This window comes from Acipenser ruthenus, chromosome 8, assembly GCF_902713425.1.
Source record: "Acipenser ruthenus chromosome 8, fAciRut3.2 maternal haplotype, whole genome shotgun sequence".
Lineage (NCBI taxonomy): Eukaryota > Metazoa > Chordata > Actinopteri > Acipenseriformes > Acipenseridae > Acipenser > Acipenser ruthenus.
Genome location: NC_081196.1, coordinates 63,855,887 through 63,870,147, shown reverse-complemented (window position 1 = coordinate 63,870,147; position 14,261 = coordinate 63,855,887). Strand labels below are relative to the sequence as shown.

General features: G+C 39.2%; 2 protein-coding genes across 6 annotated transcripts in view; both read left to right on the top strand.

Annotated features, from left to right (window-relative positions):
* Positions 1-5,688, top strand: part of LOC117407296 (gamma-aminobutyric acid receptor subunit alpha-5-like) — a 22,850-nt gene extending 17,162 nt beyond the window's left edge. For 3 of the 4 annotated variants that reach the window (XM_034012141.3, XM_059029482.1, XM_034012142.3), the window contains 2 exons: positions 2,326-2,537; positions 3,442-5,686. In XM_034012141.3, the coding sequence (XP_033868032.1) occupies positions 2,326-2,537; positions 3,442-3,744 (515 nt within the window). In that variant the 3' untranslated portion in view covers positions 3,745-5,686. Of the gene's footprint in view, positions 1-2,325; positions 2,538-3,441 lie in introns of all 4 variants that reach the window. The other variant, XM_034012143.3, reaches the window with a different exon arrangement.
* A 7,479-nt stretch (positions 5,689-13,167) lies between these two features.
* Positions 13,168-14,261, top strand: part of LOC117407361 (gamma-aminobutyric acid receptor subunit gamma-3-like) — a 161,790-nt gene continuing 160,696 nt past the window's right edge. For both annotated transcript variants that reach the window (XM_059029474.1, XM_059029473.1), the window contains exon 1: positions 13,168-13,548. In XM_059029474.1, coding sequence (XP_058885457.1) covers positions 13,496-13,548 — 53 coding nt within the window. In that variant the 5' untranslated portion in view covers positions 13,168-13,495. The remainder of the gene's footprint in view (positions 13,549-14,261) is intronic.

Sequence of the window (14,261 nt, the reverse complement as noted above, 5' to 3'; positions counted from 1 at the left end):
GTTTACAGACATGAGTTAGGCGCCTGATTGTATCTGACAAACATAATGTTGCATGTGTGTCCCACACGGCACTCCCTAGCTGTTGAGCTGAGGAATCCCTGTGTGTGATGAAAGGGTTAGGGTTAGGGTTAGGGTTAGGCGCTTGATTGCTTCTGACATGTGTGTCCCACACGGCACTTCCTAGCTGTTGAGCTGAGGAATCCCTTGCTCACATCTGGAACTTGCAGCATTAATGAATGCTTTTAATTGCAGGACAAACGAATGTGCTTTCCTAACTGTTGGAGTGGGATAAGCAAAAACAAGGACCTTTATTGACATGAGTGTCCAGGGCTGCAGAACGGACGGTTCTTGAAGTTTCAGTAGATTTGGGATGAAGTGATCAAAGAGGAAGTCAGTGTTTAATGACCCTGCAATGCAGAAGTGTTCTGTAGCCTCTTTAAGAACTCTGGTTATTGATTTAGCCAGATCTATTGTACACAGTGCAGCCTGCCTATCACTGTAACACCATCAGTTCAGAGTAGTCATGGTGACCAACCCTTTTACACTGTATCAGAGCAGCTGTGCTGTGAGCAGTAGAGTGAACAATCGACACATTACATTTCTGAGAGTGAACAATTCACACTTTACATATCTGAGGGTGAACAATCCACACTTTACACATCTGAGTTTGAACAATCCACACTTTACATTTCTGAGAGTGAACAATCCACACTTTACATTCCTGAGAGTGAACAATCCACACTTTACATTTCTGAGTGAACAATCCACACTTTACATTCCTGAGAGTGAACAATCCACACTTTACATTTCTGAGAGTGAACAATCCACACTTTACATTTCTGAGAGTGAACAATCCACACTTTACATTCCTGAGAGTGAACAATCCACACTTTACACATCTGAGTTTGAACAATCCACACTTTACATTTCTGAGAGTGAACAATCCACACTTTACATTCCTGAGAGTGAACAATCCACACTTTACATTTCTGAGTGAACAATCCACACTTTACATTCCTGAGAGTGAACAATCCACACTTTACATTTCTGAGAGTGAACAATCCACACTTTACATTCCTGAGAGTGAACAATCCACACTTTACATTTCTGAGAGTGAACAATCCACACTTTACATTTCTGAGTGAACAATCCACACTTTACATTCCTGAGAGTGAACAATCCACACTTTACATATCTGAGGGTGAACAATCCACACTTTACATTTCTGAGAGTGAACAATCCACACTTTACATTCCTGAGAGTGAACAATCCACACTTTACATTTCTGAGAGTGAACAATCCACACTTTACATTTCTGAGAGTGAACAATCCACACTTTACATTTCTGAGAGTGAACAATCCACACTTTACATTTCTGAGAGTGAACAATCCACACCTTCTCTGCTCCTTAAATTCCTTATTGGATAGTGCAAACGAATGAGGAGTGTCTGGTTAGGACTGTGCCACATCTGGCAGTGTGCTCTGTTGATAAGCAGATGGACTGAATGCTTAAAAGGATGTTTTTAATATGTATGTATTCAATTTCATCTTGTATGTAGTTTACAATTAGCATTGCACTTACTTTCACTGAAGATATAATAATCAACATCAGGATTCACATTTTTAGTTATCATGCCTTTGTTTTCACTGTGACTCAGGTGAAGCTCACTTATCCAGTGATAACTCTTGAAGTTTTAAGGGTTTACTCATCTACTTTCTGTGTAACAAGCAATCGGTCCACATAGATTCCTACAGTTTGTGTTGCATGGAACATGACTGGAAGGCTCAGGTGAGGTCGGATTGCAACACTTTCAAGTCCTGCCCCCTTTAGAATGTATGAGGTAATGACACTTAGAATGCTGCCAATAGTGTTGTCTCAAATTTAAAATTCTACTCATTAATCTATTCTTCTATTAGATTTGAATAATTACAAAACATTTTAGGATTAATAATTAATAATTATCTGAGTGAAAAAAGTGAAAAAAGGTTATTAATAAAGCATTGTTGATTTCACCATGATTTCTGTTTTCTTGTAGGAAGTAACTAATTTACTCACTAATCCTAAAATAGAACGAATGTCTTTCTTTGTTTCTCTGTCCAATTCAAGATGGAAATTCGAGTAGCTGAAGTGTGGGAGGCAATGCCAAGCCAGATCATTGTGAATCTGTTGAAATGCGATCAGACTTTGTGTGTAGCATCGTGTCTCTGCTGATGGCATTTCAAGTATAAATATGTAACTGTTCATTCTCATGGATGATAATGTCTGCTTACCTCTGTTGACTGAATCTCTTTGTTTCCTGTTTATTTGTTGTATTTTTCACGCAGGTGTGACCACAGTGCTGACTATGACAACGTTAAGCATCAGTGCTCGCAACTCTTTGCCTAAAGTGGCTTATGCGACAGCAATGGACTGGTTTATAGCAGTGTGCTATGCATTTGTCTTCTCCGCGTTAATAGAATTTGCCACTGTAAATTATTTCACCAAAAGAAGCTGGGCATGGGATGGGAAGAAAGCGCTCGAAGACCATCAACCCAAGGTGTGTGCAAATTTAAAATCTTCTCCATTCATATCAGTGTGTACTTGTACATTCACTGCTCCGAAAAGGCAAGGCCTCTCAGCATATAGAAAGTGACAGAAAGAACCCAAATCCTGGAAGGGAACAATGGGGGGTTGATAAATACAGGCCTAGCATTGATTCTGCATGCTGGAAATGTGTGTGTTACTGAGTGCCTGTATACACAGGGTAACACTTCACATTAAGAGTCTCCAATTACTGTGTATTTACATAGCGGTTGCTTTGTAAATACATGTGCGCTTATGTAAGTACACAATTGTATCAGAAAAGAGTTAGGGTTTGGGATAGAGATAGGGATTAGGGATTAGGAATTATGGATTATGGATTAGGATTAGGGTTAGGGTTAGGGTTAGGGTTAGGGTTAGGGTTAGGATTAGGGTTAAGGATAGAGTTTGGGTTAGGGTTATATCATACACAAAATGTGCACATTAAGTACATTGTAACTATGCATAATAACATGTAATTGTGTGTAAATACATGTGTACTTACACACAATTACAAAGTAACTACTATGTAAATACACACCTAATGTAAAGTGTTACCTACACAGGATTCATATCTCTGAATATCCCTGTTATGTATGAATAGTGATACCTCTAAATGACATTGAGTTTGTGTATCAAGATACAGTATGTGACCAAAAGCACTACATAAATAATGGTTCTTGAATGATCAATACATGTCATTCAGACTGGAAGAAACGTGGTATAATCTGCTTCCTTAGTGGAGGGTACAACACTGCAGTCTCTATTCATCAATAGGGTGATACTGTATTTGTGGGCTATGAATGGTGCATCTGTTCCCAGTAAGACTACTGTATTGCAAGGCTCTACAATGTTCTTATATACATTTTCCCTTGCTATAGAAAAAGCCTCCCATGGCACTAACAAAGAAAGCGAACAACGCCTGCATGGCTGTGGGAGTGAACAACACAGCGAACATCATGAAGGAATCGGTCCTTTCTACCATTTCCAACAGCACCTCAGTGCAGATGAAACCCGCAGAAGCAAAGCCTCCGGAGGCTGAAAAGAGTTACAACAGCATCAGCAGGATCGACAACATGTCGAGGATCGTGTTCCCGGTGCTGTTTGGGACTTTCAACCTAGTCTACTGGGCCACGTATCTAAACAGAGAGCCAGTAATAAAGGAAGACTTAACCCCCAAATGAGCTGCTTGAGCAGCACTCCACACCTGTCTACACACTTGCCATATTGTAAGAAACAGAAGGATTTCCATAGAGGGTGACATGAAGCACTGAAGACTTGCATAAGCAGTGCTATTAGCTGAAGTTTTGAGAACCTTTTCATGTGTTGCATGTTCAATACTCTCTAGAGATAATATTGCCATCTTTGCCTTGACTATTTCTAATTAAGTCCACCAAGATTTCATAAAGAATGTTGATTTATTTAAAGCAGCAAGCATTTATATCTTTGCAAACTAGAAAAAAAATATATAGTACAAATGGCCCCAGTGTAAATAACATTATAAAGCATTTTGCATTAAAACAAGTTTGACATGAGATGATCAAATCATAAATACTGTTAGGCTACATTGGAATAAATAACTAAAACAAAATACACTGGAACATTGCTGATTACAATCCATGCATCTAATCATGAAATGCTGGAGTGAAAACATTTATGCTTTTATGTATAAATGTATAATTTACAAATAGAGTCAATAGAGGTTCCAGAAAAGATATTCTAATGCAAGCAAGGCAATATCTTGAATATTGAATATTGTTTTGCACAATGATATCTATGTAAACCAGTATGCACAGCCACCAGCAGCTGTTTATATTCTGTTTTTGTAGTCACACCTTTAAAGGAGGATTGCTGTTTAAAAAGTCATGCTGTTTTTCTGTTAGTTGAGAGATTGTCAGTTTTGTAGATCTAGGTATCGTAAGTCAGCATTCAAATGGAACTGTCTAATAAGAAAGGAGCTGCTGGAAGCAAATCATTGTGAAACATGCAGCAGCAAAACAAAGCACCTGCACAGCAGTTTGAACCCATTGTAGCAAACACTGGATGTGACACTTGTGAAGGCTGATGCCCGATCATCCCTCTGCTTTATTGGGTCTAGGTTTGGAATTGTTTCCTGTGTAGTCATTATTCAAAAGGAGGTTCAGGTACACCGTGTTAAGTCACGTGCGTACTTGCTAGACAAATTGCTTTTAATAACCATGAGTAAGTTATCACCGGCAGGTGCACTTTCATTTAGAAACTTGTGTTCAGGAGAAGGGAGAGACCCCACACATCACATCTCATACTGTAATTCTCCCTCTCTTATAGAACTGATGGAACAGAATGAGGCTGTTCAGGAGAAGGGAGAGACCTCACACATCACATCTCATACTGTAGTTCTCCCTCGCTTATAGAACTGATGGAACAGAAGCCCTTACAGTCAGGAGTTCTGATTGAAGCCACTTTTCTAAAAACCTGACATAGCCTTCCAATGTTAAGCTTAATGTTAATTTAGGATTTTTGTTTAAGTTCTTAACAGTACTACATATTTAAGCATGATCAAAATCCAGTTCTTCAATACACCTCTGCTACAAAACATGTGCTGCATCTGCCTTACATTACCCATAACGACACTCATTAGCACTGCCAAATTAGGCTTGACTGCAGAGATGGGTTTGTTTTTAATGTATTTATTATGATCCTATGTGAACAAGAAACACACTTTGCACTCCTCTCAGTAATGTTAATTGAGCAGCATGTCATCTTCGTGGGTCTGGTTCAGGTGTCTACATTGGGGGAAGGTTATACTCTACCACCTAATGGCTACAAGAAATGTAAATGTACTGATTTGGAGGGTACAATAAGACCGTTTACTGCATTGTTTAAGTTCAACACATCAATGTTCAGTTCCCATTCTTAGCATAATGTTACTAAAGCAATAAATAAATGCCTGGTACATTTGTTTGTGTGAATAAGATATTGTATCCTGGTTTTATAAAGCAGCTCTCCACAATGGTGAACAATGGAGATGAGCCAAATTACAGAGTCGTGGCTGTTCTGCTTCACTTATAGAGTATGCATGTCTGTGTGCAATGCCAAGCAAGGAAACAGTAGCCCAAGAATCTGCAATCATCTTCATGGAATCTATCTACTATAATACATATTTGTATCACAGAAGCAGTTTCCTGCACTGTCTGCTGGTGCAGCGAGCACCGTGCTGTATCTCAGTGCACATGGAGGGGCTCCTTCCTTACATTATGAAACAATGGAACTACTGAGAGAACTTTTTAGCTCATAGCTTTTCATTGTCAGCCTGGTGAATGCCTTCATGTGTCATTTACACATTGACCACTAGGATCACATTCGCTTTCAACGGAAGATGATACAAAGCCATTAGCCATTACAGCCACAGGAGGATTTGAGATGTCTCTCTTTGATTTCTTTGCAGAGAGTGAGTACCGGTGTCTGCATCAGTGGCTGTTTGGATTACAAAAGTACACCCATGTGTAGATTCCTGATGCAATGGGAGGAAAAAATCCTGTTGTATCCTGTTTTTAAAAGTAATAGCTCTTAGTTTGGAATCCTGCAATCTTCCCTCATGGCGACCATTTGTGGAACATGCATTGGTGAAAAGGATTTTGGAATGCCCTGCTTACATAATGAATACATAAAGTCTGGATTTGCAGCCAGTCTGTAATAGTTTCTCCATGGACACTAATGTGCATCAGTTGATTTATCTTTGTAAGGAATTCCTTACAGAAGTTCTCTGCTGGACCCTCCATGAGTTCTTCACTGACACTGCATGTTTACTGATCACCTTCCAGATTTCTGCTGTGTTCTGGATGACTCAACAAGCCACAGGAGTGATCGTTCAGATAAAATGATCCAGCCATCATGTGTCACGTCAGGAATTCTGCCATCATTACTGTATGTGCAATAAACATCAGTGTCTAAAACTGTAACAGAAAACCAAACCAGCAAGTCCAAGCATGTCCAGGGATAGGTTGAGATGAAATCAGCAAGTCCAAGCATCTCCAGGGATAGGTTGAGATGAAATCAGCAAGTCCAAGCATCTCCAAGGATAGGTTGAGATGAAATCAGTAGAAATGGGATTTATTTTTGAACCAGTGGCCTCATATTACCATTATTTCCCCAAGCAATCCTCAGGTTGTATGCTGACAATGATGTGATTGCCTACAGTTTCATTTACAGAAGCTACAAACAAAGCTACACACACAAATAGGGTGGAGGGCCACTGCGGACAGTCAGGGCTGACTGAGTGTGTCTGCTAGGCAAAGCTGTGCTGGACCAGCTCAAGAGCATTCTTTTTTTATTAAAGCCTTTCATTCCTTCATGGAAGTTGCAGCAAAGTCTGATTTCAAAATGGCACAAAATGTTTTAAAACTACTCCCTGTGATTTTGTGAACTTGGGCAGCCTTGGAAATGGAAGCCACTGTCTGCAATCTACTGCCTGTCAGATCTGCTGCGAAACTGACTTGTAATCGGTAGAGGCTGCTGTTATATATTACAGAATACATGCAGCATCAAAGATTCTATTTGCATAACAAAAGCATGAATCACAAGTGTGTGCTGCAGATGGCAGGTGTTTATACTTTATACAATCCAAATAAATAGTATACAAGAACGTTTTTGCACAAAAGAGCCAACTTCCAAACATTTAGAATCAGTCGATTGAATGGGATGTTATCAAGGAAAATCATCCCATAGGAATGGGCCAGTAGGTACCTAGTAGCCTCCTAACCCCTAAATCTACCTCTTAGCCCTAACACTAACCCTAACCCTAATCCTAATCTCTACCCCTAAACCCAACTGCGTCACCATTGAAGTAAATGTTAACATTATTTATACACCGCTTCTTTAGCACCATCTAGTGGCTATTACATTAAAGTGCTTGATCCGGACCTACTCTGCCTGTTGGGAGGCTGCTAGGTACCTACTGGCCCATTCCTATGGGATGGTTTTCCTTGATAATGTCCCATTGAATCGACTGGTTCTAGTCAGATCGGGTGCTAGTGCACTGATAGTGTAAGGATTTTTGCTCACACTGTCAAACAGGTAACACAGCAATAACGACCCATGACGTGGTACGAAACAGAAAAGCCAGAGCACATTGTGTGTGTGTGTTTTTATAATCGCTCTTCCTGCAGTGATTTTAGAGGACAGATCTCAAACCCCAGTGCAACAGAGTGGCATTTTGAAAAGAGCTTTGAAACAAACTTTAAAGTTATAAGTGTAAAAAGTTGTCAGGATGTTAACAATGAAAAGAAAAATGACAGGTATTTAAACAGTTGTAGCAGCACGTGGGGACAGGTAACTCTATATTACAGGTACACTGTTTAAACAGTTGTACAACACGTGGGTCGTGGAACGCTATATTTTTCGGAACCCCGCTACTTACTCTTTAAGGCTAGGGCCGGAGAAGAGACCTGTGTGGTCAGACCTGAGAAAAGGTACTGTGTTTCAATACTTATGTGCACAGGTGTTAGTTTTGGTTACTGGCTTAGCCATCTGGTTATTACTTTTAAACAATAGATGATTCTGATCCTGGCTCAATCCCCAATTTAGATTGTGTGGCTGTTCAAAGGCAGCCACAAAACCCACGTTCCCAGTGTGCAGGGCCTCTGTCCTGGCACAGATCGTAGTGTTATTATCCCTTGTACCACCCATGTGTAGTAGAATAAGCATTCTGCTATTAACACGTGTACTCCACCCCCGTCATCTACCACATTCTGAACATTTAAATACACAGTTATGCCATTATCACAGCAGGTAGCTATGGGTATCTGAATATACGGTTTCCTTTTCCAGGATTGTAACCTTTCATAAGTGCTTCTACCTTGGTCAGACTTTGGTGGCCAAATAATTTTTTTTAAATTTATTTTAGAAAATTACAGTTGATATGTATCTGTGTGACATAGTGATTAGTCATGAATCGATTAATCACTTGCGCTTCCATTAGCAATTACAAAGCAATGTTGCACTTTTTTATATAGTGATCCTAATTTACATTATATATATATATATATATATATATATATATATATATATATATATATACGTACGTGTGTGTGTGTGTGTGCGTGCGTGCGTGCGTGCGTGCGTGCGTGTGTGTGTATTGACAGCCTGGGCTTTCAGTTAGGTTAGGTTCCATGTTTATTGTTAATTGACATATTCAGTGCACAGGTTAGGTGTCTTTCTGATCTCTTGTGGTATTATTTTGAGAATGTTTTCTTTTAAGTAGTCTTCACAAAAACAAAACAATGACTGTAGAGGGCAGCAGCTCCATGGCTCAGATATCTAAAGACAAAATGCAAGGAATGACACAGCTTATCAGATGGGCTTTCTTTTCATTTGATCTGCTTTATGTGACAAGGGTAAGTAAATATCAATTTAGGTTGCTATGACAACTGCACAGTGTAAAAAGAAATGTTTTAGATTTGCTATTTTATTTTTCTGGGCACATATAAAAACATTACAGTGTAAAAAATGATATTATATACTAAACATTATATTAAATACTAAATACGTTTCAAATCTGTTGCAATGATATCATATACTAAAACGCGTTTCAAACCTGTTGCATGATATTATATATTAAAACAGGTTTCAAATCTGTTGCATAATAATCAATCTGTCTCATTTTTAAACATTTGGCTTAGTGGAGGGATTGTATGGTTTTGTAAGTTGTATGGTTTTATAGTTAGTAACTTTGTTATTATTGGAGGCTGTGGAGGCTGTGTGGTCCAGTGGTTAAAGAAAAGGGCTTGTGACGAGGAGGTCTCTGGTTCAAATCCCACCTCAGCCACTGACTCATTGTGTGACCCTGAGCAAGTCACTTTACCTCCTTGTGCTCCGTCTTTCGGGTGAGATGTAGTTGTAAGTGACTCTGCAGCTGATGCATAGTTCACACACCCTAGTCTCTGTAAGTCACCTTGGATAAAGGCATCTGCTAAATAAACAAATAATAATAATCAGTAGTTGTAGTAGTAGATATGGTGAACAATATTTTTTCCATGCACTGTGTGTTTTACAGTCTTGTTATACACGTTTCGTCAGACCCGTGTATAATGAGATAATGCGCCAATGCCAGACCTGTATATAATAATATTGCCCGTGGATAATACGGTTGATGAAAACCTCAACATGGAAACACATTCTACCACCAGCGCATGAACACAACAAAACACCTCCAATCCCAACAGGCAAACAACAAGAGGCAGAAGGCAGAGGGGGCTGTGCGGAACAGCAGAAATGACCTCAGTCACATGACCTCCGTGGGATGTCATGCAGCGCAGAAGGCAGGGGTCACGTAGTAAGAAATGACCTCAGTCACATGACCTCCGTGGGATGTCATGCAGCGCAGAAGACAGGGGTCACTTAGTAAGAAATGACCTCAGTCACATGACCTCCGTGGGATGTCATGCAGCGCAGAAGGCAGGGGTCACGTAGTAAAAAATGACCTCAGTCACATGACCTCCGTGGGATGTTATGCAGCGCAGGCTGCTGGCCCTCAGAAAGCCGAGGCGCTGAGTGACTAGAAAATCATCCAGCTACACCCCCCCAAAAAGACAAGCGGAGTTTGTACTCCGATTCTTAATAATACCACATGTAGCGCTCTCTGATTTATATGTCACCACAAACCCTGGATAGAATTACATCCTTATTATGCACAGCTGAGTGAAGATTGGTGCTTTTATTATTATCATTGAAACTAGAATGTGACGTGAATGATCCACCAGGCTAAGACCATAAAGAAAGACTTGAAATGACAATGGCTGTAGGCTAAATGAAAAGGGTCAGTTGTATGTACCATTGCCGTTGGGCTTTGAGGTTGTGTAAAATGTAACTACATATTTAGTACCTGTAATAACGCTGAATGGACGTGTTGGGACACCGGTGCTTTCCATATTGTATCTCTATACAGCTGGTTACACGGACCCGATTAGCACTAGTCTTGGACTGCCTCACCTCAATTAACATTGAGTAGACCAAGATTAGCGCTAAAATGGGGCTGCGAAACCATCCACAGAAGTTTGGGATCAGAAAACCTTTTTCAGCGCGAGGCGTTTTGTCAGATGTCATTTCACACTACGCATTAAAACTGTACAGTTTTACTTCTGGCAAAGGTCGGGTCCTGTGTATCAGATAATCACATCATTCTTCAGCTGTCCGTGTTGCAATTTGTTCTGCCCTGTCTTAAACAGAGACCGCGTCTGAATATGTGACTGCAGGCTACTCTTTCACATCAGCTTCACTTAGATACAGACATTATCACACGCAACTACACAGACAGGATTTAACTCCGCAGATCTGGACAATGTGTTTCATGATGAAACTGCTCTGTGAAAGTTATAAATTCAACTCAACCCTACGCAACAGATTCATTGTTAACATACTGTTTCCTTATTAAATTGTATCCGGAGTTCAACCTCAACATCTATCTAAAAAGCATTGATTGATAGAAAACAATTACGGCAATACCTTCCGATCAACGATTTGCTTGCAGGGAGAAGAAGAAACGCGTTTGTGATAAACTGGTGTCCGGTGTCGGCGATCCTACTGAGTATCAGTCACTGCATTACTGAGGACAGCCACACGGGGGCAGTCTGCCTTCCAGCTAACTAATCTAGGGGGCTACATGTCCCCGGTTGCGTAGCTTCATTAAAAGTGAGACGAATTCACACTAGCTGTAGATCCTAACCTTACCACCCACAACGTAATGTGCTTTTAGTCACATACAACACCTGCAAACTAAGTCAATATGCTTCACTGTTAAGAAATCCACTAAGCAGAATCAAATAATGCCGCCTTCAATTTTTTTTTATTACTGTAGATGCAAACTCTGACTGGCACGACAGTTTCTTGGGGTTTGGGGGTTTTCACAAACTGTGGTCATGTTTTGGCTTGCTACACTAGCACTGTGTTCTCGTCAGCTGTGTGTACTACAGTATAAGAGTCTGTGAATGTACCAAGCCTACTTTCTTGATTATACGGTGCATCTCTGTGCAGAGCTGTGTGTGCTGTCACCGCTTCTCTGATGTGCGTGTAATGCGCTGTCCAGGGTACTCAACTGGTCGCACCCTCCTCTTGTGTGTGCTGTCACCGCTTCTCTGATGTGCGTGTAATGCGCTGTCCAGGGTACTCAACTGGTCGCACCCTCCTCTTGTGTGTGCTGTCACCGCTTCTCTGATGTGCGTGTAATGCGCTGTCCAGGGTACTCAACTGGTCGCACCCTCCTCTTGTGTGTGCTGTCACCGCTTCTCTGATGTGCGTGTAATGCGCTGTCCAGGGTACTCAACTGATGTATGTATGTGTGTATGTATGTATGTATGTATGTATGTATGTATGTATGTATGTGCATACTTATCTCTTAAATCCCAAGGTATTGAAACGGCACAGATGGAAATCAAATGCACATTACGTGGAGACATTTACAGTAACATTATTATTTATCTCAAACCTATGTAAAGCTCACATAGAATCGTTTGCAGCCACTGAACATTATACTTTATGATTTCTGTTTCGGGACGACAGACACGCACAATAACGAATGCGTTACATACTATTATTATTATTATTATTATTATTATTATTATTTATTTATTTATTTATTTATTTATTTCTTAGCAGACGCCGTTATCCAGGGCGACTTTCAATTGTTACAAGATATCACATTATTTTTTACATTCAATTACATTATTTTTTACACATTATTTGTACATACAATTGCCCATTTATACAGCTGGGTTTTTACTGGAGCAATCTGGGTAAAGTACCTTGCTCAAGGGTACAGCAGCAGTGTCCTCCACGGGGATTGAACCCACAACCCTCCGGTCAAGAGTCCAGAGCCCTAACCACTACTCCACACTGCTGCCCCTACTACTACTACTACTACTACTACTACTACTACTACTACTACTACTACTACTACTACTACTACTACTACTACTACTACTACTACTACTACTACTACTACTACTACTACTACTAATAATAATAATAATAATAATAATAATAATAATAATAATAATAATAATAGTAGTAGTAGTAGTAGTAATCAAAACTACCAAGAAAATATGACCACCTAAGTATGTATTGCTTGTACTTTGTATATGCAATAATATTACATACATACATACATACATACATACATACATACATACATACATACATACATACATACATACAGTAAACCTACATAACTTAATAAAAGTCAAAATGTTGGTTTGAAAACTTGGATTATATTAATAATATTGTCTCAAATTGGCTCATTATTCTCTAGACCCTTGTTGCAGCCCCTGTATAATCTCAATAAACACCATCTCACAGGAAGCGAGAAATCTAAACTAGACGAAGTAATGTTGGACCCTAATTACAGAACTTAATTCAAAGACAGCGATACTCGTGATTTAAGACTTAATGGCGATCTCCTTATTCAATCGACAGCGCTGCTTTTTTGAAGAAAACAGGCACAGTTTAAAGTTTGTAAGAAAGGCTTGAATGCTGCCGCTGTGCTGAAATGTGACGCAACAGAATGAACAAGGGGTCCCCGGGAATACATGAAGGGGGTTTAGATTTTCACTTGGGGAATTGCTGCCCTGCTTTTGAGAGCGGCAGTATGCCTGTGTATCTGCTGGTGCAATCGAAGGAGGCTAATGCAACTTCAAGGAGCAGCAGAGGCTGGTTCATTATTTCAGACAATTGATTCTCGATGTGAAAGTGCTGGAGCTGTCAGAGTTCGAACACCTGTCAGAACTGGATGCGTAATTCATGGCTGGATCTGAGAGGTTCTGTTGGCTTCTGTTTGATTTCAAGTGACAAATATTTTTGACTGTAGCTGAGAAAGCAAAGATAGCTGTATCCCCTTTTTTCTCAGAAACACAACGCAACATTGAAACCCTCACCCATTCCTCTTCGAGTCATCCTTACCCAAACATGTCCACCCAGTTACTGGCGGCTTTCTTACTGCTGTCTGTTTTCCACGCCTGGTAAGTTGCTCTCCTTCTTTTACTGCGATTCAGATATTAAGCGTTGGTAATTGATGCATGTATTTATTCATTTGGTTGTTTGTTTTATGTTATAGCGAGGCTAAAAGAGCACCACAGCCATTAACAAGTTTTCAGCGTTTACATTTTTGTTTAACATTTCTGCTTCTTTTTTTAAAAAGAGTAATTGTTTACATGAGATCAGATTATTTTGTTTTTACTTGCTCGTGATTAATGAAACCGCGCACCTGTGCTCATCTATAATATATATGATACAGCAATTCAACCGAAAAACACAGATTTGTATTTATTTAAAATAGAATAGATTACATTAGTTAGACGCAAATAGTTTCATTACAATGCAAATAATCGAAATAAATGTACATATGTGATATTATTATTATTATTATTATTATTATTATTATTATTATTATTATTATTATTATTATTATTAATTATTATTATTATTATTATTATTAAGCATCCAATTATGTGGCATTTACAGGATGATCAATGTTGGTGTTTATATATATATATATATATATATATATATATATATATATATATATATATATATATATATAATTCTACAAATAAATGACAGATTCACATTTACAATAAATGTAAACTTGTAAAACAGAAATGTCAAAATTGATAGAAATGTGATTAAAAATTACTGGAAATGTATTCCTGCTCCTCATGTTAATTTAAACAGT